This window comes from Juglans microcarpa x Juglans regia, chromosome 2S (genome assembly GCF_004785595.1).
Source record: "Juglans microcarpa x Juglans regia isolate MS1-56 chromosome 2S, Jm3101_v1.0, whole genome shotgun sequence".
NCBI lineage: Eukaryota > Viridiplantae > Streptophyta > Magnoliopsida > Fagales > Juglandaceae > Juglans > Juglans microcarpa x Juglans regia.
The window spans coordinates 2,268,116-2,288,305 of NC_054597.1; the positions used below are offsets into that span (position 1 = coordinate 2,268,116).

At 36.0% G+C, this 20,190-nt stretch overlaps 3 protein-coding genes across 3 annotated transcripts; 2 read left to right on the forward strand and 1 right to left on the reverse strand.

Annotated features, from left to right (window-relative positions):
• The first annotated feature begins 635 nt into the window (after positions 1-635).
• Positions 636-5,329, forward strand: LOC121253701 (SUPPRESSOR OF GAMMA RESPONSE 1-like). The gene is made up of 6 exons (XM_041153709.1): positions 636-1,016; positions 2,387-2,519; positions 2,892-3,078; positions 3,427-3,923; positions 4,256-4,573; positions 4,660-5,329. The coding sequence occupies exons 1-6, from the start codon at positions 1,009-1,011 to the stop codon at positions 4,708-4,710; spliced, it is 1,194 nt and encodes a 397-aa protein (XP_041009643.1). The 5' UTR covers positions 636-1,008; the 3' UTR covers positions 4,711-5,329.
• A 500-nt stretch (positions 5,330-5,829) lies between these two features.
• On the forward strand, positions 5,830-10,919 carry LOC121252813 (CRM-domain containing factor CFM9, mitochondrial). The gene is made up of 4 exons (XM_041152635.1): positions 5,830-6,077; positions 6,719-7,001; positions 8,100-8,501; positions 9,384-10,919. Exons 1-4 carry the CDS (start codon positions 6,004-6,006, stop codon positions 10,659-10,661), a joined length of 2,037 nt encoding a protein of 678 aa, XP_041008569.1. The 5' UTR covers positions 5,830-6,003; the 3' UTR covers positions 10,662-10,919.
• Positions 10,920-14,924: 4,005 nt separating this feature from the next.
• On the reverse strand, positions 14,925-17,348 carry LOC121253233. The gene is made up of 2 exons (XM_041153221.1): positions 16,985-17,348; positions 14,925-16,544 (listed from the first exon to the last, which is right to left on the reverse strand). The coding sequence occupies exons 1-2, from the start codon at positions 17,045-17,047 to the stop codon at positions 15,459-15,461; spliced, it is 1,149 nt and encodes a 382-aa protein (XP_041009155.1). The 5' UTR covers positions 17,048-17,348; the 3' UTR covers positions 14,925-15,458.
• Positions 17,349-20,190: the final 2,842 nt, after the last annotated feature.

Genomic DNA, 20,190 nt, shown 5'->3' on the forward strand with positions numbered 1-20,190 from the left:
ATTAGAAAAGCAGTCTTGATAAAAATAAAAATAAAAAATATATATATCCACCGCATAGTTTCCACCTCATAAGAATAGCGTAATAATTACTAGTTTAATTCATATTTGGAATTAATTTGTATTAAATGTGGAGGTATAGATTAATGAGTTAAAATGAGATAGTTAAGATGAAAGTTAAAAGGTAAAAATTGAAAGTGAAGGTGCCGTTTAGATAATGAGTTGAAATGAGATGATTTCAAGTGAATTGAATAAAATATTGTTAGAATATTATTTTTTAATATTATTATTATTATTTTGAGATTTAAAAAAATTGAATTATTTATTATATTTGATGTAAAAATTTAATAAAGTTGTAATAATGAGATGAGTTGAGATTACTTTTCGATCTATATAGGGTCTAAATGAAATATTATTTTTTAATAATTTTATTATTTAAAAATTTAAAAATTTAAAAAATTAAATTATTTATTATATTTTATGTAAAAATTTAAAAAATTATAATAATTACTGATCTGAGACGTGGAAGTACACGCAGACGTGATTTGTGAAACAGAGCAAAGGGTAGAAAAGGCAATACGAGGGGTTCGCTGCTTAAGCTTGCGGAGCAAGGAAGTCCTCCATGTCCCCACCGAAGGAAATGACACTCGAATCGGGCCTCGAGAGTCGAGACTCCAACGTCTCGACATTCTTCTTCGACAAGAACCTGTGCTGCGACTCCGAACCTACAGCCTCGGTCATCGGTGGGCCATGCTAAGACGACGAAAGCCGAGGTTCGGAACTTCGTCTTAGGAAGATTCCGGACCGGACCTCAGGCTCGCTTTACGAGCCTCTCAAAATAGCTCCAACGCTGGGTTTTCCCGCTCATTCACACGCGCCCCCACTGATAACTTAGTCCAGTGGACATTCAGGGAAGAGAAAGCTCAAATTCACACAACAGCTCCACACTCTCCACTCTCTCTCTCTCTCTCGTTTATGGTTTGGCTCAGCATCGTCTAGGTCTTAAAGAACATGGCGAGGTAAGCGTAAAATCATTTGCGAAATGAATAAAGAAAGAAGTAAACTAACTCTTTTAAGTTTACATGTTTGGTGTTGGTATGACGCGAATACGAATCGATATTCGTTTCTTTTTTCTGTCTCTATTGATTTCAAATTTTGCATCTGGGGTTTGACCGGTTGTTCCTTACATATTTTTTCAATCTTCTTGTCATTATTTTTTTCACAAGAACTGATAAATTGATGCAGTTTGGACGAATTATTTTTTCTTCTCCTGCATTGAGTTGGGAGAACCCACATTTCTGGGAAGATCTCTTGCTAGATTTCTATCTCCTGAGAGTTACCCATTTGGTCCCAAATGCCGTTCTGAAGGGGGTGGCACATTAAAGTTTGTGTCTTGTGGTTGGAGGCAGCATTAAAGTCTCTTTCTTTCCTTTAATATTTTGATTCCTAAACAGATATTCGGATGCACCTTAAGTGACCCATTTCCGGTCTTCTCCTCTGTACCCCTCCAACGGGGGCCTTGTCTTGGTCGCTGATATCCGATTCTGAACTTAAACTCTCGTCCTACTCCTGAATGTATCAGTTTGGGAATTGTTGTGGTGTTTTGGATGACCGTGTGTTTTTCTTGGACAAAATCTGGCATTAAAAGAAACTTATTGAATAGGAACGACCGTATAAAGTATTAGTTAATATTAAAACCTTACTGAAGATTTAACAACTGCCATTCATTCGAAAAGGGGAAAAAGCAATTACTTATGATTGAAATTTGTCTATATGGGAAGTAACAACGAGTTATAGAAGTAATGGCATTCCCATCTTTCATTGTGCGGATATCTCTTATGCTCGTCTATTAATGAAAGAGTATTTCTGTCGTAAATCTGATCAAGGAAAGGAAAGCAGGCTTTAAAACTTGTACTTTTTTTCATTGAAAATGCAAATATTGTCAAAGCATTGTTTCCTGTATGCCTTTTCCATTAGAATCAGCTTTAATTAGGTAGTGGTATGCATCCTAAGATATCTTGTCTAAGCATCAAGTGAATGGAAAAACAGGTTCAGAAAAATTACTGGAACTTGTGGAATCCTATATTCAATTTTGTTAAGTGTTCATTTCGGAGTGCCTTTAGAATCTGTTCAATCATTTCTCAAGGTTTTCCAAGAAGTATTAGCGTCTATTGTTTTACTCTACTTGGTTCTCTAGTGTTGAGTCATATGCGATACTTTATGCACTACTGCAATGATATTCTGCTTGTTTGTTCTTTGCCCACACGTGCTTCTTGCTTCTGTTGCTTATTCTTGGAATTTTAGCATGTTGCTGCAAATCCTTCCTCTGCTTATTGCTATAAGATGTCTCATAATCAAATTCTAAGCCTAGCTGATATCATTCCTGTAGGACTTGGCTAATCAACAGCAGAGGATTGGCAACAAAAGTAAGAAATGCTACATGCTCTCCTGCTCATCAAATTAAAGACTGTGGGGCGAATCGGGAATGCCCCAAATGCCATTATCGTATTGATAACAGTGATGTAAGTTTGAAAGCATTTCTTCAGCTTTCATAAAATTACCTCACCACAACATTTTACCCTAAATATGCACAGAATTTTGGCTTTAATTTGCTTTGAAAACTATCTGGCATGGTTATTATAGACATTTGAACGTTGTTTACTTTATATCTTCCCTTTAGCATCTATGAACTGTATGTATCACATGGGTTTACCTCCCTCCCTCTCTCTCTCTCTCTCTCTCTCTCACACACACACACACACACACACACACACATGCGCACATACACTCACAGTACAGGAACATTCACCATCTTTATATAGGAAACTTGTAAAACCAGTTTTGTAATATTACTTTGCCTGCATCTTGGTGACATCACTGCCTGTCCTGTGCAGGTTTCTACTGAATGGCCTGGCCTGCCTCTTGGTGTGAAGTTTGACCCTTCTGATGCAGAGCTCTTAGAACATTTAGCTGCAAAGTGTGGTGCTGGAAACTCAAAGGAACACTTGTTTATTGATGAGTTCATCCCAACACTTAATGAGGACCAAGGAATTTGCTACACCCATCCAGAAAACTTTCCAGGTGAGGGATCTCCCCCACCTTATAAATCCTATAATATTTTAACGTTTTCCCACTTTTATTTTATGCCAATAGAAAAGAAAGCACTTTCCCCAATTTTGCTCTCTCATCAGTCTATTAATGGCAGCGTATTGGCTGAAAATGTGCAAAATGGTGTCAGTAGACCAAATTAGATTGATATCCGTGGAAAAGTTTGTCTTTATTGAGAATAAGAAAAGCTTTTGATTCTAGAGGAAAAGAGTCAACTCAAGAGATTAAAAAAAGGACATATAAAAGTGCACAACTCTGTGACTGGGTGAATCAAACCACGGTATATTGTTATGCTCTTTTTTTTTTTTTTTTCCTTTTCAGGGGCTAAGAGAGACGGAAGTAGTGTCCATTTCTTTCACAGAACAATGAATGCATATGCTTCTGGCCATCGGAAACGCCGCAAGATTCATAGTCAACATGGTTTGACCATGGAGCATGTCCGCTGGCACAAGACAGGTAAGACCAAACCCGTGATGGAAAATGGACGGCAGAAGGGCTTTAAGAAAATCATGGTGCTGTATAAAAGTTCAAAGAAGGGGTCCAAGCCAGATAAGTTCAATTGGGTGATGCATCAGTATCATCTGGGGACTGAAGAAGAAGAGAAGGAAGGGGAATTTGTGGTTTCAAAAATTTTCTATCAACAGCCAAAGCAGAGTGACAATAATGATAGCGGCCCAGTAGTTGAGGATTCTGATACTATGACTCTGCAAAATACTCCAAGGACTCCGAAAGTAAATCCTCCTAATCCACCTCGCCCCGGGAAATCTGTTCTGAGGGATGATGTTGCTGACAGTAACTTACTCCTGTCCTCTGCCCAGGTAGGTAGCAACGCCTGTGATATACTTGTTGGATGTAATCACTTCACCCATTAGTGAACTATCGGGGAGTGGTCAAGGGAAAGAACGGAAAGAAATCATTTTTGAAAGCAAAGAAAAGAAAAGCAAGATAGCTAGTATGTGACACACAATGAGACTCAGGCCATGAAAAACAAAAAGTAAGAAGATGAAAATATCACGAAAATAGGCTTGTCTCAACTTCCACTGATGGCCAAACTTCAATGGCACAGAAAAGTTATTGCAGCATTTTGCATTTGTTACCTAAGATGCCTTAATGCATTAAATATTCACTTGAATTTATTTTTGTGGATCAGGAAGCTGAGTATGTCTCTGAAGCATCTCTTGCCCCTCCACCTGATACTAAGACTGAGGACTACATGGAGTACCCTGCATGGTTGGCAGGGGAATCTCAGGCTTTTGATAACTCTGATTTAAACTGCATGGATGATTTATTACTATGCAAGGAGGTTTTTGATTCCTGTGCTCCTCTTAATCATTCAGGAACAAATCACACCTCTTATACTGACCTTTTTAGCAATAGGATTGAGGCAAGTGGAAATAACAATGTGTCTCCTGGAATCGCTGATCTTGCAAACATAGAACTCGATACTCCGCCTGATTTCTCGCTAGCTGTAAGCTTCCCTTCCTACCCTTCTTACTCTGCTCTTTTAACCTTTCTAACATATAACTGAGATCTGTTATTCTTTTGTGTTTGCAGGATTTGCAGTTTGGTTCTCAAGACAGCGTTCTCAGTTGGTTAAACCGGTAATGAGTGACATTATATCGAAGTGGGAATAACATTGAATTCCCAATTTTGTTCTGTGCCAGAGTTTTGATGTCATTCTCCACTTCTTTGTCCAATATTTTCTTCTGTGGCAAGTACCTGACTTCATTTGCTTTGAGGAAATTGGAGTTTACCCATCTCAGATGGGGGATCATTTTTTGAACCATTTTTGTCTTCAAGGCACACAAGTCATGGAGTTGGCAGAATCTTTCAGCTGTCTAGTACCAGATATCTGCACCTTGAGCTGATACTACAGTCAAGCTGAATTGCAATTGATGCTTATTATGTTCCAGCTCTTTCTTTGTTCTTCTAGAGTCAATGCACGATGCAGGTGTTTGGAATCGATGATTTCTATATTTAGATGCTGTTGGTACTCCTTGGTGAGAAATATAGGAGGCTCATCAACCGGAGATGCAATTGTTGCTTGTGGCAGCCCAAGTATCTCATCGGATATTGACATGTGGAAGTATGGAAGCGGCTACTAAATACTTGGCAGTAACATCTACTTGTGTTGCATAACTATATTGCATATATAAAACTTTAACATTATCTGATGTATTGGGAAAGAACCTTATTGCAATGATAGTAATGGATTTGTTGTCTATAACGTGATGTTTTCTTAATTTTCATTGTCTTGGAAAATGTCGCATTTTTTTAAAAGCCATCTCGGGCTTAATGTACCTCATTCTCGCATTGGTAGAAATTTTCCTCCCTTTTAACCATTATTCATGAGGTTCTCAAACTCTTGAGCAAGTTTGTACCAGAAAGAAATCACTAAAGAGATTACTTCACTTGGGAGTATGAGCTCCAAAAAGGTTTTCTCACAGCGGATCGGCTAATGTGATTTTGGAAAAAAAGTTTGAATACCAATCAAACGCTCCAATAACATGGTACTGGATGGACACGGTGAAAGGGGTATATGTATGGGATGTTTATAAACGACTTGCCGTTTTCTCTCGTCAAGCGGTACATGACCCACCTATTGCCTGACCAATAAATCAAGAGTAGCCGTTTAATTCCGTAATGGGACGGCAGAAATGTGGCTGTCGTCTTAGAATTGGCGTTTCTTTTGGGGGCAGATACTTTTCAGTAAATGATTTGGAAGAAAAACAACGAAGTGTTAAACCCATTACCCATCTTTTTTCCCCAGACCCAAACCTAAAACCCTGAAAGCCTCGCCTTCTCCATTTTCCGTTCTTAGAGGAACTCAGGGAATAAAACCAAGCAAGCAAGAAAAAACACCCTGTGGATGAGAAAGATTTTCTTTGATTGACACCAATGTTTGCTGCGAGGACTCTTCGGAGGCATTGCTTGAAGACCCTCTCCTCTCTCCTCCACTCCAATCCTTCTAAGTATGTTCATCTCTCTCTCTCTCTCTCTCTCTCTCTCTCTCTCTCTCTCTCTCTCTCTGTGGGAGACTCAAGAGAGACCCTTTGTTTGGCGAGAAAGTGAAGAAAATAAATTAAAAAATAAGAAGGAATATTTGGGGGTCATGGTTCTTCGAATTATGGTTTTTGACTCAACTGTGCCAAACGGGTGTTTTAGGTTAAGCTTAGTAAAGCATTAATCGGTGTATCCATTTCCATCCGGTGAATCTTTTTATTATTCCGTTTTAGTTTTTGGTCGTCGGCTGACCACCCATTTTGCTCCAATATGATTCCAAGTAGCAAAAATGTATTGTATTTGGTTTTCTGAGAGTAAAAACATTCTTCATTTCGTTTCTCAGCAGCCGAGCTGAGTTTTTCTATTTTGTTCATTTATCGGATTTTTCTTTGGAGTTGGAAAAAACTGCTTCATTGCTCATATGTTTTCGTTTTCTCACGCCCCAATCAACGAAATGTCTTGAAACCAACTGTTTAATCGCTTTCTCTTGCCTGCAGTTTCTCCAAAGAATCTATAGAGCAATTAAGCGGATACTTGTGGATTTCCCAATTTCAATACTTATGGTTTTCACATAAGATTCAGTCTGATTTAAATTTGGCTTTGTATACAGGAATCTCATGTTTTTAAGAGATGTTTCGCTGAATCCTATTTGGAGCAATGTGACTAGTATTCCGTGTAAAGACAATTTATTATTTTCTTCACATGCACCTTTGAATCCTTTCATGGTGTGGTCGTGTTCTATGTCAACATCGAAAGGGAGGAGCATGCGAAGCAAGGTGGAGAGGCGGATGCAAAGAGAGTCCGGTAAAACCCTAAGGGAGAAGCGGAGAGCCCAAAAACTAAAGAAGAAGCTGATGACTGAGGAGGAGAGATTGATTTACAATCTCAAAAGAGTATGTTATCCAGCACTTATGATCAATGATGATACATGGACTGTTGGAATGTGTATCCTTTATATTAAATCTTGGTTGCTACAATTAGCTTTTGGCTCTCTTAATTGTTCGTCTTGGTGTACTGGCTTGGCCTTAATATGTTGAATGCCATTGAATATAATATATTTTGAAGATATATCTGCTATGATTGACAGTGCAAATCCTTGCCGACATGCATGGTAAACAATATTCTTGGATGCTTTTAATGAGCGACCTGGACATGAGGTGCAATTGCATGAATGTACCAAATCATAGGAGGAATATGCTGGCAACTTACATTGAAATAGGGCAGAATTACTAGGGCTATGCCTTTCCTATCAATAAAATTTTACTTGTAAAAAAAGAAAAAGAAATAGGGCAGAATTCCTTAAAAACTTAGCTTTAGCAGGTAGATCTTGTTGTAGTGGTTTATCTATTCCCTTTATGGCTTATTTAATTTAGGGAGAGGAGAGGAAATGAGATGAAAATGGGTGGGGGGCTCTCCTTTAACCACTTTGGATGCATCTTTATGGGGGAAGGAGAAAGGATTTGAATGAAAATGCAGGGCTTTTGTCACCCTCAAACTTTCTTTTTTCAATTCCCTCAAATTGAGTGAATTTGGAAGGGCGTGATATCTATTTAATGAAATTATGCATAGTTTCTCTTATACTAAATTGACAAGATTCTTGCTATTCCCACACTAAAATCTTTCATCTCCTTTGCATTATTTAATAAACAAGGAGAGGGATATCTACTTCCCTCTTCCTCCTTTCTTCCGCTAATACTTCCAAATAAAGAATAGAACCATTATTCCTTCTCCTCTCTGCTCTTCTCCCCTCCCTCCTCCCCTATCTTCTTATCTCCTCTACCCCAAAACTCTCGAACGTAATTGTAATGTATCATTTAACTGTTTAGCTTGTCCATAATTACATATGAAACTATCATTGGATGATGCCTCCCAAGTACAGGAACAAAAGTGAAATTTTAAAGTATTTTTTCGCCTGTTTCTTCAACTTATAACATCTTATTGGCTTTTTTCAGTCATCTGATTGACAATCATCTACTATCTAACTAATGCAGGCCAAGAAAAAAGTGGCATTGCTTCTACAAAAGCTCAAGAAATATGAGTTACCGGAGTTGCCACCCCCTCGTCATGACCCTGAGTTATTGACCCCTGAACAGCTTCAGGCATTTAAAAAAGTTGGTTTCAGAAATAGAAATTATGTTCCTGTTGGTGTCCGTGGAGTTTTTGGTGGAGTTGTCCAAAATATGCATCTCCACTGGAAGTTTCATGAAACCGTGCAGGTTTGCTGTGACAACTTCCCCAAAGAAAAAATCAAAGAAATGGCAACCATGCTTGCAAGACTAAGTGGTGGCATTGTGATAAACATTCATAATACGAAAACAATCATCATGTTTCGTGGTAGAAACTATCGCCAGCCCAAAAATCTGATACCTATCAACACCCTTACGAAGAGAAAGGTGGGTGGGCGTATTCATTCTCTGTTCTATATGTTTTATGACTTTTTTTCATTTCATGCTACTATATGCTTTTCTTTTTCATTCTTTGCTTTTTGGCATGAATCTGGCAGAATAATGAATAATGGCCTTAGATGTACATGGATGCCACAGATGCAACTTTTCTTAACGAAGAAAAAAAAGGCTTAATGTTTTTCTGGGGAAAACCGTTGGTTGACCATAGTCAATGTTGATCGCTCCATTTTTCAGTCTGCTCAAGGGGTGAGTTAATTCTAGGAACCCAAACTATTTCCCTGGGAGACATTGTTTTGAAAACCTATATGGCAACACCCCGGAAAAGTATTGTCATTTTCCCCAAGCCCCAAATCCCAGCTGTAGTTTGATGAACCTGATTTAACCTCCCCACTAGACTCAAATAAAACCTTAGAAGAAAAATTAGGAGAAAAACCTACTGAATGATTATGTTCAAGTTCTAGAATGAGAAAGATTCACTTATAGTATATGAGCTTTAGCAAAAAGAAGCTCAGTAAAGTGCATCAGTACTGATCACACATGTCATGTGGAGAATGTGACGTCTTTTGTACATTACTGTCGGTAAATATTTGCTATGATTATGTAATGGCTTTGTTGCTCCAGTATGTTATGATCAAGACGGGACTTTCTTGTTTACGTTGTAAATGAATTTTGCCAACTTAGTCTAGTGTGCATATATGCACCTTGTCCTTTTCAAGGTGGTTTTTTCTTTCGGTGGAACCACGGCTTTCCTCCGCCAAAAGTGAGGTTTTAATAAATACACAATTTTCCAAAAAAAAAAAGATGCACATTTGCAAGCAGGGGAAGAAAAACCAGAAAAAATGTTATAAACGTGTCTTATTTTATGTGCAGGCTTTATTTAAGGCAAGATTTGAACAAGCTCTTGAATCTCAGAAGCTTAACATAAAGAAAATGGAGCAGCAGCTCCGCCGAATGGGGGTTAATCCTGAGGACCCTGTTGCCATGGCCAGCATTCGGAAAGTAGCTTCTACATTTTTCAATGCAATTGACAGGAAGGAAGGAAGTCCTTATGTCTTCCGAGAGGAGAAACAGCAAGTAACTGAAACTCCTGAAAACTGGGAAGAGTCAGAACCCCCTGTCGATAGTGACCAGGAAGAGTTGGACAGATTCATAGCTGAGATTGAGGATGCAGCAGATAAAGAATGGGTTGCTGAAGAAGCAGCAGAGAAGGAAGAGCTCAGCAAAATTAGGTATTGGAACAGAGAAGAATTTGGTGGGAGACTCAGAAGATCTGAAACACTTAGAGCTAAGCCTTATGATGATGATGATGATGATGATGATGATGAGGTCAAAGGGACAAGGGGGTGGAAGGAAACAAGGGGCAAACCGAGGAGTAATGATACTGATGATGAAGACATTGATATTTCTGATGGTGAAGATGAATGGGATTCTAATGATGTGAGGGATGTTGTTGATGTTGAGAGTGATTCTGATGATTCTCATCATGTGCATGACAAGGTCAGGGTATCTAGAGCAAACAGGTGGAAGGAGGATAAGATTCATGGGGCAAAAAATAATGGCAGTTCTAAGAGAAATCCAGAAGCTAATTTTAGAAGAGAGAGAACTGAAGAAGAATCTGATTCAGAAAATATGTTGAGTGATCTTGAAAATGTGATGTGGCAATCGGATGCCGAGAAAGAACATGACTCGGAGGCATCCAGAGCAGCGAGCAATAATTACCGGAGCAGCAGTGATGAGGAAGAGGATTTATATCACATTAAGGGAAATGAGAAGAAGGGCGACAAAGATGAAAGTGGTGCTGATGAATCTTACGAAACTTGCAGTAGATACACAGTGTCCAGAGTTGCACAGAAGAAGCATAATAGGACTGGCGAAGCCAATAATTATGAATGTTTCCAGAGAAAAGATGCAGCTGACTTTAGGGAAAAGATGACCGAGAAAGAATCTGGATCAGAAGATATGTTAAGTGATTTGGAAAATGCAATGTGGGAGTCAGATGTTGAGGATGACCCGAGAGCATCAACAGCCGAGAGATACAGCCCTGGTGATGAAGAGAACCGTCACCAGATGGAGGATGAGAAATATGGAGCTGATAATAAAAAGAAGAGGACTCGGAAAGCAGCAGATGAGGCTTGGGATAGTGATTAGATCTGTCATTGCTGAACATTGTCCTTGGGAAAGATTAAACATGTGGACTTAGAGTTCTTTCGATGGTCTAAAAAATGACCTCAACTTACTATGAACGTGCAGTGAATTTATTCTTTTGGTGGCTTTTTACTCTGATTCTCTTGCAATAAATAAATGCAGAGAGTGCAGCATTGTGTAATTTGCTTTGGCTAGCCATATGAATGAAAATAGTGTAATGTATTTGGGGTGGCACTATAACGACTGCGGCACTTTTCGTCACACCTGAAGTGCTTTGATATTGTTTTCTCGGATTTTGTCCGATGGAATGCTCACTTTACTTGCTTGCCACATCAATGTCTTGCTGGAACTCACTGCACTGATAACTCATTCTTGTTTGCTATATGAATGTCCAAATGAACATTACAGATCTTTTTAAATTGTTTCTTACTTCGTATTAGATGGGACATGACTATTTCTTGAAGTAAGGATAACATGGGAAATTATAATATATATATATATATGTAAAACATTTATTATAAGAAATTTTTTTCTCATAAGTCATTATTCACTATTTCACACCCCACACCCTATTAAAAACACCTTATGAAAAACACTTCTTAAAAAAAAAAAATTTTTTAGTCATGTGTAGGGTGTGATGTAAACCGTTGCTGATTTGTAACAAAACTATTATTATAAAATAATACACTATGTACCCTTAGACCATTAAGGGTTTACCGTTTTACACCCTTATATCAAATTATCAAAAGTGACAACTTATATCTTCAAACCGACATTTGCATATTGTATCACATCATTTATTTTTAATTTGTCTAGACATCCATAATTGGATTTGACTATAAAGTATCAGTTATATATATATATATATATATATATATATATATATATATATAAATTTTAAGGTTACTAAGTGTAAGGTTTATAATGCTAGATACAAGTTTTAAAATTCCTTTGTAAATAAATGAGCCCCACCAAAAAATAATAATTTTTTTAAAATTTTTTTGTAACACTTTCTTATAATGTACCTGCACAAGGTTTGTACAATTTTTTTTCAGATGGCCTATGTTGTTTGGTCTCTATCTCATACACAATTACAATACATTATATATATATATATATAATATATCCATATATATATATATAAATGGTAGATTTTGTATTATTTAATCAATATATAAGTGGGGCTACTATGCCGCTCTACTCTTACTGTCGGGTGTACCGTCTAGTATTTTTTTTTTCACATTCTTTTAATACATTTAAATATTTTTAAAAAATTAAAAAAATATATTAATATATTTAAAATTACTTTTTTAATTATTAAATAAAAAAAAAGTTGTTAAACAATCAAATAGAACGATAAGAATAGAGCGGCGTAGTAGTGTTTCTCATATATATTATATCACCATTTACAAAAGTTTGTCTAATTCATCAGAGCATCTAATCTTGCCTTATTCTCAAAATTCCCTTATAAAGTGAGTCGACGGTGTCATCATATGTAGAGAATAACGACGAATCTAAATGTGCCAGTTGTCCTCTCAAGCATTGCTTTGCTCCTCAAGATTGTGGAACAAATCATCCACAGAAGCTGTCCTTGTCACCTGTCATCCCTCCTTAACAATGAATGGTCCACGCGTTCATTCAATCTACAGCGTATCATATTGTACGATTTTACTCTGATCTTTGCAGTAACATTGATTTTTTTGAGGCTGCAAATTTTTTGTACCCATAAATAAATCATCTTCGATTACTGGTCCATAAGAAATCGTGCTTTGTTATACGATGGTCGGGCACAGCTTGAAAAATTAGTAGCACAGAATCATACGTAATCAAATGAAAATGCTTTCATGGGTTGTGATCTTGCTTGGTCGCATTATTATTTATTCTTAAAAAAAAAAATAATAATATTAAATATAATTTTAAAATATAAAATTTTATGCATTTTTTAAGCTCTCGTTTGTATTTAAAAAGTGTCGCATCTCATCTAATCTCGTTTCATTATTATTATTTTATCAAATTTCTACATAAAATATAATAAATAATTAAATTTCTTTAAATTTCAAAACAATAATAATATTAAAAAAATAATATTTTTTTTCAATTTTTATCTTTCATTTAAAATTATTTCATCTCATCTCTGAATCCAAACCAATCTTAAAAAAATGAAATCTGTGATTAAAAAAATAAATTTTTTTATATAGATTTAAGATTTACTTTAAAAAAAAAAAAAAAAAAAAAAAAGAATAGGCAAGGTTTGTATACCTCAAAACTACAAATATCATTTTTCAAAACTTAAACCGAACGAGCATGGAGAAATTTAATCATAAAAATTATATAGTCTTGGATAGAAAGAAACGCATATATAAAACAATTAATCAAGATGCTTAAGGGGAAAGAGTAAGATATGGGTATGTTTAAAAGACATGGGCTAAAATTATTGTCTTATTCGAGTTGTTAATCAAGTTAACTACCATAAGTTCAACTACCACGTTCCAAGCTATATAATTGCAGGTTTCAATGTCTTCTTTTGGTTTCATCAGGAGTTGGTGGATGATTTTGGATAAAAGGGGTGTGGGAAGGGGTTTTGTGTGAATACATTGGTTGGATGTTGAAAGACTAGCAGAAAAGAAAAAAGGCCATAGAAGAACATGCAGTATAAATCAAGCTATTTTTCGTCTCAAGTAATTTGGGAAAGAGAAGGAATGAGTCCTGCTAACTAAAATCCTAACTAAATCTACTTGGGTCGTGTCAAGTCAACAGCTTTGGTATGACTGCTTGCCCTATCGTTATTCCATCATGTTGCATTTGAAAGTAGTAAGGCCAATTCCAAGCTTGCCTTTGAAATTAAACATCTCTCCAGGTTCATTAATTTAGGGAGATGACTTTGGACAACTTCTGAAATGCAATGAAAAATAATTCAGTATTTAGCGTCGGTAGGATATTCTTTTTGACTATTGTTGTCTAAGTTTAGATCATATTTAATATGCTCGCAGTCGTGAGTGTACAAGTTCCGCGTAATCACTTTAAAAAAAATGAATAAATACGAGATTTATATAAAAAAAAATTAATTTTTTAATAATAAATCTCATTTTTTTTTAAAACGACTGTACGGTACTTGCATACTTCACGACTGCATGTAGTATTACTCTCGCACGTTGCAACTTGCAAGAGTCATTTATTAGGATGGCTTCTGTGGCGGCCTTCATTGCTTTCTTCTTCTCTTTCGTTTGTATTTCTATTTATGAGGGGACTTTTATTGGGACACCCACTTTCCAGACAGTCCGTCCTTGCGCATTATTAATTCAGAGAAGTAGATGAATGTATAATATGATCTGGGAAAACGTCAAGAAAAGAATTCTGCTAGCCTGGGAAGGAGACTGGGGATATAGAAAAGCCAAGAAAGTTCTGAGAAACAACATGCACTATCCGGTTGTACAAAACCAGAATCAGAGTAATTACTGTTTTTCTCATTGCCGTGAGAAATTTCCAAAAGCAGCTGATACCACGGGCTGTTTCTTAGAAATTACCTTGCTTCTGTACTGTTGTCTGGAGTTGCTGCTGCTGCTGCTGGGCAATGTGTCATCAACATATAACAACACTAAGCAACAATGAATAGTTGAATCAGATCATTGATCCGTGTGTTGTAAATGAGAAACTCGATCAAGTGAGGAATCTAATATGCCATTGCCCATTATCTTTTTTCTATGGGAGGAAAGTGGGCCACCCTTATTTGATCTCTCAATTTTGAAATTGCATTTTGCACTTTTGATGGTGTCACGATTTTTTTTAAAGGAAAAAAAAAAAGACCATCAACCTATGATTCTATGAATTTCCCCAATTCCTGAAAAGGTACTCAGCATCCCCAATTATTGAAGGGGAAAAAAAACTGAGTCAATCAAGTAGCCAAGACCCAAATTCAAAAGAACCGTACACAAACAATAAATCTCCATCAAGATTTTCAGGCACAACTAGAATTACATTCCATCCCCTCCTCAGTATTGGTGGTGAGTATTCGACATGTCACAATTAACTTCCGGGACCAACTGAAAAGATCACCTATTTCAGAATATAAAGAGCTATCACATAATGCCAGCCTATCAACCCCAAAACGTGCTGAAAGTCTTTAAAAGAGACTCCTGTCCTGGTGTCTAGCAGTTAATTAAGAGAAAACCATCTACTCTCTGGAGGTTTGCTGCGACACAAAAACATGGGAAATACTAAGCAGACAAACTATAAACTATATATAACTTTATGATCCGCAACGGTATGGAAAAAGAATAAATTGGCACTATGATCAACTGAATATCATCAAACAGTAATCAGATGGTATAACTCAAGGAGTTAACAGATAACCCAAGCTATAAGAACATATGAGTCTAAGAAAGCTGAATTCCTAGCATAGGAAAGCCAGGGAAATGTCATTCTGCTCTTATGTAATATGGGGATCGTGCCATAGAGACAAATGGTACTTAAGCCTGCCATAACCATAGAGATATTCTCCTCACAGAAAACCTCCTACTTGGAATTTTGGTATGCCTCCATATTGGAAGAAAGCCAACTCCCATAAAAGAAAAGAAAGAACAAAAAAAACAAAAGAGGGTAGTGAGAGTTTCCCCTTCAAATCCCGAGGACCCAACAAGTTCTTCCTTTCATCTCTGTAGACACTGACCTACTTTGTTAGATATAATGTATATGTGTGTTGCGGTCTCGCCAAAACCATAAATTGTTGAATTGAGGCCTATTCAGTACAATGCACAATCTGTATCTCCGATCTTTACAAAGGAGAACCTCAATTTTCAAGACTTAGCCACTTTCTCTTCGGCAGTTACCAGGCAACAGGTATTTGTACTTCTCAGCATTGTTCAACAGATATGATGGAAGATGGACTGCTGAATAAGAATGAGGAATAGGTCCCATCTTCCCAATTATTTCCTTAAATGTGTACTCCTCAGGAATCATGTCAAACAGGTCAGACCCTTTGCATATTATGTCCTGAATCCTTTCGGGGTTCAAGTAATGAGAAAACCTGACCCGATCATAATGACTGTAAGCCCTCATCTTAAATACAAATTCACTGATGCGGCGGAAGCAAAAGCTACAATGCCACCCAGCATCTGACAAGATGTTATCAGTTTGTCGAAAATGTGCATATTTAGTCTTTCCTGTCTTGTACCTATGGACAGAAGCTCTCCAGCTTTTGTTGTCTACAAGAAATTCGAATGAATATAGGTAGTTCTTGAGTCGAAGGTGAAGGATATGTGGAATTTCATCACACCACCTCAAGAGATTAATTGTGTGGGCACTTGGAATCTCATCAACATCAGACATTATCAACAAATCGTCATCTTCAATGCCTGCAATTTTCAAAAGATTGTCCAGTGCTAATCTCTGATATGCCTCTTCAACAAATGGATTTTCGCCTTTCTTAAATCTTCCTCCAATCTTCCCATAAGTCAGCCGAGGTTGAATAAACTTGAACTGATCACGGTTCTCCGCAAAAAGCAATTCTTTAGACAAACCTGTGAATGTTGAGTTTGATTCGAGAAGAACAAACTGTGTCACATATGGATACAATTCATTCCATCGAATTGTAAGGATGTCAAGCTCATTACTGAAAAGAACTGCATCATAGACTCGTCTTGGAGATTCGCGAATTCCCCACCCGTGAAGTTTGCAAAGAGTTGCCATCGATACATTCTCATTATAATAGTGAGGGACATCGTGGAAGGGCTTTGGGGGTGATTCCCATATTGGTCTCAGGAAATAAGAAATCTTCTGCCCATGCAAATATACACCAAAGATGCATATTGGGACAACCACAAACAAAAACACATAGGTCCTCAGAAAAATACATCGAGATCTTGACATAATCAGTGCAACACGAGTTCCCTGCAGTGGATTAAAACAAAAAATTCTAAGATACCCGGATTATTTATACACCCAAAAAAACAACCAAAACTAAATTGTTTACATAAAGTGGCATACAATTAGACAGAATTCAGCCATATAACACCAATTCTCTTTGCTTGGAACATTTATATAGTTTAAGAAAGACGGTTCAGATGATAAAAACATGACCTTCGGATAAAGATAGAATCTAATGAAGGCAAAAACCAAGTTAAAATGAACACGACGAGGTCTCATTGCATTGCTTTTATCAAAAAGAAAATCAAAACACCTAAAATTAAGTTTATTTTGCTAAAAGGATGGGGGGGAAAAGGAAAATGAAAAAAGTACCCGACCACACAATCCTTATTTTGCAGAGAAAAAAAAAAAAAAAAGGCAAAATTGCAAAAGGAGGGGAAGAAAATAAGAGGGTAAAAAAGTACCTGGCCACACACGCCTTCGCAGATATCATCAGTCTTCTTAGAACTATAATACCCGTCTGACATGATTATACAGCGAATATACAGTATATCGAAGAAGAACCGAAAAGAAAAAACGCCCAAGTTGTCCAATCTCTGCGTGTCTGTATCTCTCTTGTGCGAGTAAAATTGAGATTGTCGAGACCCAGATCGACCCCTCCACGAACCGAAGGCGAAGATTTCTAAACGAGATTCGGGCAAGCAATTCCCGGAAATCCAACGATATTAAAGTTTCTCTCCGTGTCTTTCTCACTGCCTATCTGTCTCCCTCGCTCTCTCACTCTGAACGTCAATTATAGCCGTTTGGTGGTTTTTGCTCTTGCGCCAGTGGCTCTCTTCCAAATATCGGAGGTCATGTATATAAAGGACGAGAATCGAGATTTACATTGACCCATATTGACCCCACAAGACAAATTAGTATGAATAAATTACTCCTATCTTTTTCTTTTTCTTTCTTTTTTTTAATTATTGTCCATCGACTCTTAAATTCTTTTAAAAGTACGATTACAGTCTCATATTTTACATAATAAAATAAAATTAAATATAAATGTAGTTGATAGCATTATCCATATATATATATATAATATCTATTCAGGTAAATAAGTGTTACGGTAATAATTAAATTTTATAAAAATAAATTTATAAATAAATTTAATTTATATGATACGTTAGATCTAATTTATAATAAAAATAATTTTATAATCTAAGATATAACATAAAATTACGTCAATTTATAAATTTGATTTTGTGTGATCTTTTAATAACTAAAATATTTTATCATTTTATAACAAATTTTACAAATCGTGAGTTTATTATAAATAAAGTTAAATTTTATATAAAATTATATTTGTTGTAAAATAATTGAAATTTAATCATGCTCAAACTTCTATGGTGTGATGTATATTCCACTGTTTCGATAAGTGACAGAATGGGTACGTACACTGGGTAATAAGGTCCACACACGGACACACCAATTTTATCCCAATTTTCTTTCTTTCTTTTTTTACCATTCAAGAATTTCAAAAGATGCGGATAGAATCTAAACATAGATATTACCCATTCTCTTTACCATTCGTCCGATTTGAGAGAGTTTTTATCCTACGGCTATTAGAAGAGGAAACAGAAAACTTGCGCGAAAGAGTAGACAGACAGTTGCAAACATACCACCAGGAACCATTCCTTTTGTGGTTTCACTGTTCCCACGTTAAAACGTGGCCACGTCATGCACCATGTTTTTCGGGGGATTTTCTTTTTTTTTTTAATATGATTTTTTTTTTTCCAATATCAATCTGGGTTTTGCATTACCGTATATTGTTTTGGAGGGTTGGTACTTGCGCACGTTCGTTAAACTTGCCTGTAAAGTGTTCCCCTTCTCCCTCGGCCTCTTCCTCTCCTCTTTACTAATCTAATAATACAGTATAATTTTTTTATCAGTTATTATTTATTATTTATATCTTATATCTTATAAAAAAAATATCAAATATAAAATATATAAATAAATAATGACTGATGCATAACAAAACTCATAACATAAACTTAATTATTCTACCCAAAAAATAAAATAAAACATCAGCTTTTATTTTTGTAGAATAATCTAACATGATCGCTGTTGGGTTTCATAAAAAAAAAAAAAAAAATTGTCTTTGTGATTCTGAGCCAAGAAACTGCCACGTCTAACCTGTTCGATCGGGCGTTGGTTGCTTAATTAATTAGAGGCTTTTTCATCTTAATAATTAATATAAAAATGGCTTATTTTGTTTGGGATATATTTAAATTTAAATAGGTAGAAGAAGTGGCTGGTTTTAACGTGCTTGGCGACACACAAAACACACTATTATATACGTGGATAGTCAAATCAATTAGTATAAAAACATTTATTTATATATTTGAATTTTAAACTATTATTTGCTTGAATTTTTACGTACTAAAATAATCTTATAAACTTAATTAATAATATTACGGACTTATTTAATCACGATCATTATTCTTTATTTTTCGTGAATTCATTTCTATATCGACATTGATCTTGATGTTTCGAATCCCACGCTCTATCGCATTTATTATCCTTTTTTTATTAACACAATATATATCGGATCACTCGATTGCTATATATGGCCATAATACTTTTATAATCATCCATACACATGCTGTCACCCGGCCATTCCATTATATATATTATGATTTGTTTTCTTGTACTTGTCCATCAATTGTCACCCTAAAATGTTCTAAACTCGATCCCTTTCGACCTTCGAAAAATAATATTTTAAAATAAAGGCATCCCAAGAAATACTCCCATGCACCTGATTGCAATTAATGAAAATTGTAAGAGAATATAATATTGTTAATTAAGATTTTCCATATAATATCCTCCACGTCAAAGCGGCATTGGAACAACTAGTACTTATAAATCAGTATTTGCTTAAAATCTACTCGTGACAGAAATTAAAGCTGGCTCATGATCATGGGTGATGGGCTCTTCAATGCGCCATGCATGCATGCATGCACCTTCATAGCTGGCATGCAGTATATTGTGATTATCGTCAGTGCATGCGGCCTGTGCCAGCTCTATGATCAACTGGTTTTAATTGACAAACAAAATACTGAGAATATAATATATATACCCACTAATCTCCAAAAAATTATTAGGCAGTAATGACGATATTGATGTATATATGTGTTATTTATAATATCTTATCATCAGTTATCACATGATATATGATATCATGTCATTAAAATCGCTTACCTAAATTAATTCTAATGATCTCCATATTAATGCATGAGACTTTCTCCCGTACGTAGTAACATTCGATATATATCAGTTGCATATATATGGTGTACTAATCCCATCATGCATGCATGGTACATAGATTATGTAAGAAATATATATATGATCATGATCATATATATTCGAGGATTCGAGTCCAGCGAGCACAAAAAGCACGTACGGGGGATTATTCTTGTATATTCGTTCCATAACTGCATGCATGCGCCATGATCATGTGTCATATATATATGGTTTTCTTAAAGCTAGCGAGCGAGGAATCTTATAGTCCGGGACTTTTCATGGATGAGCCACAATAAATATTATCTAATGATCGAACCCACACTTCAGTACTAATATTAACTAATTGTTTATTTCATGATCTATTAATTATTTCTTTTAGTATTTA

Coding starts and splice junctions, on each gene's coding strand:
- LOC121253701 (XM_041153709.1), top strand. Junction 2,520..2,891: donor ATCGTATTGATAACAGTGAT/GTAAGTTTGAAA, acceptor TGTCCTGTGCAG/GTTTCTACTGAATGGCCTGG. Junction 4,574..4,659: donor CGCCTGATTTCTCGCTAGCT/GTAAGCTTCCCT, acceptor TTGTGTTTGCAG/GATTTGCAGTTTGGTTCTCA.
- LOC121252813 (XM_041152635.1), top strand. CDS start 6,004: ATGTTTGCTGCGAGGACTCTTCGGAGGCATTGCTTGAAGACCCTCTCC. Junction 7,002..8,099: donor TGATTTACAATCTCAAAAGA/GTATGTTATCCA, acceptor TAACTAATGCAG/GCCAAGAAAAAAGTGGCATT. Junction 8,502..9,383: donor ACACCCTTACGAAGAGAAAG/GTGGGTGGGCGT, acceptor TTTTATGTGCAG/GCTTTATTTAAGGCAAGATT.
- LOC121253233 (XM_041153221.1), bottom strand. CDS start 17,047: ATGTCAGACGGGTATTATAGTTCTAAGAAGACTGATGATATCTGCGAA. Junction 16,545..16,984: donor GCGAAGGCGTGTGTGGCCAG/GTACTTTTTTAC, acceptor AATCCACTGCAG/GGAACTCGTGTTGCACTGAT.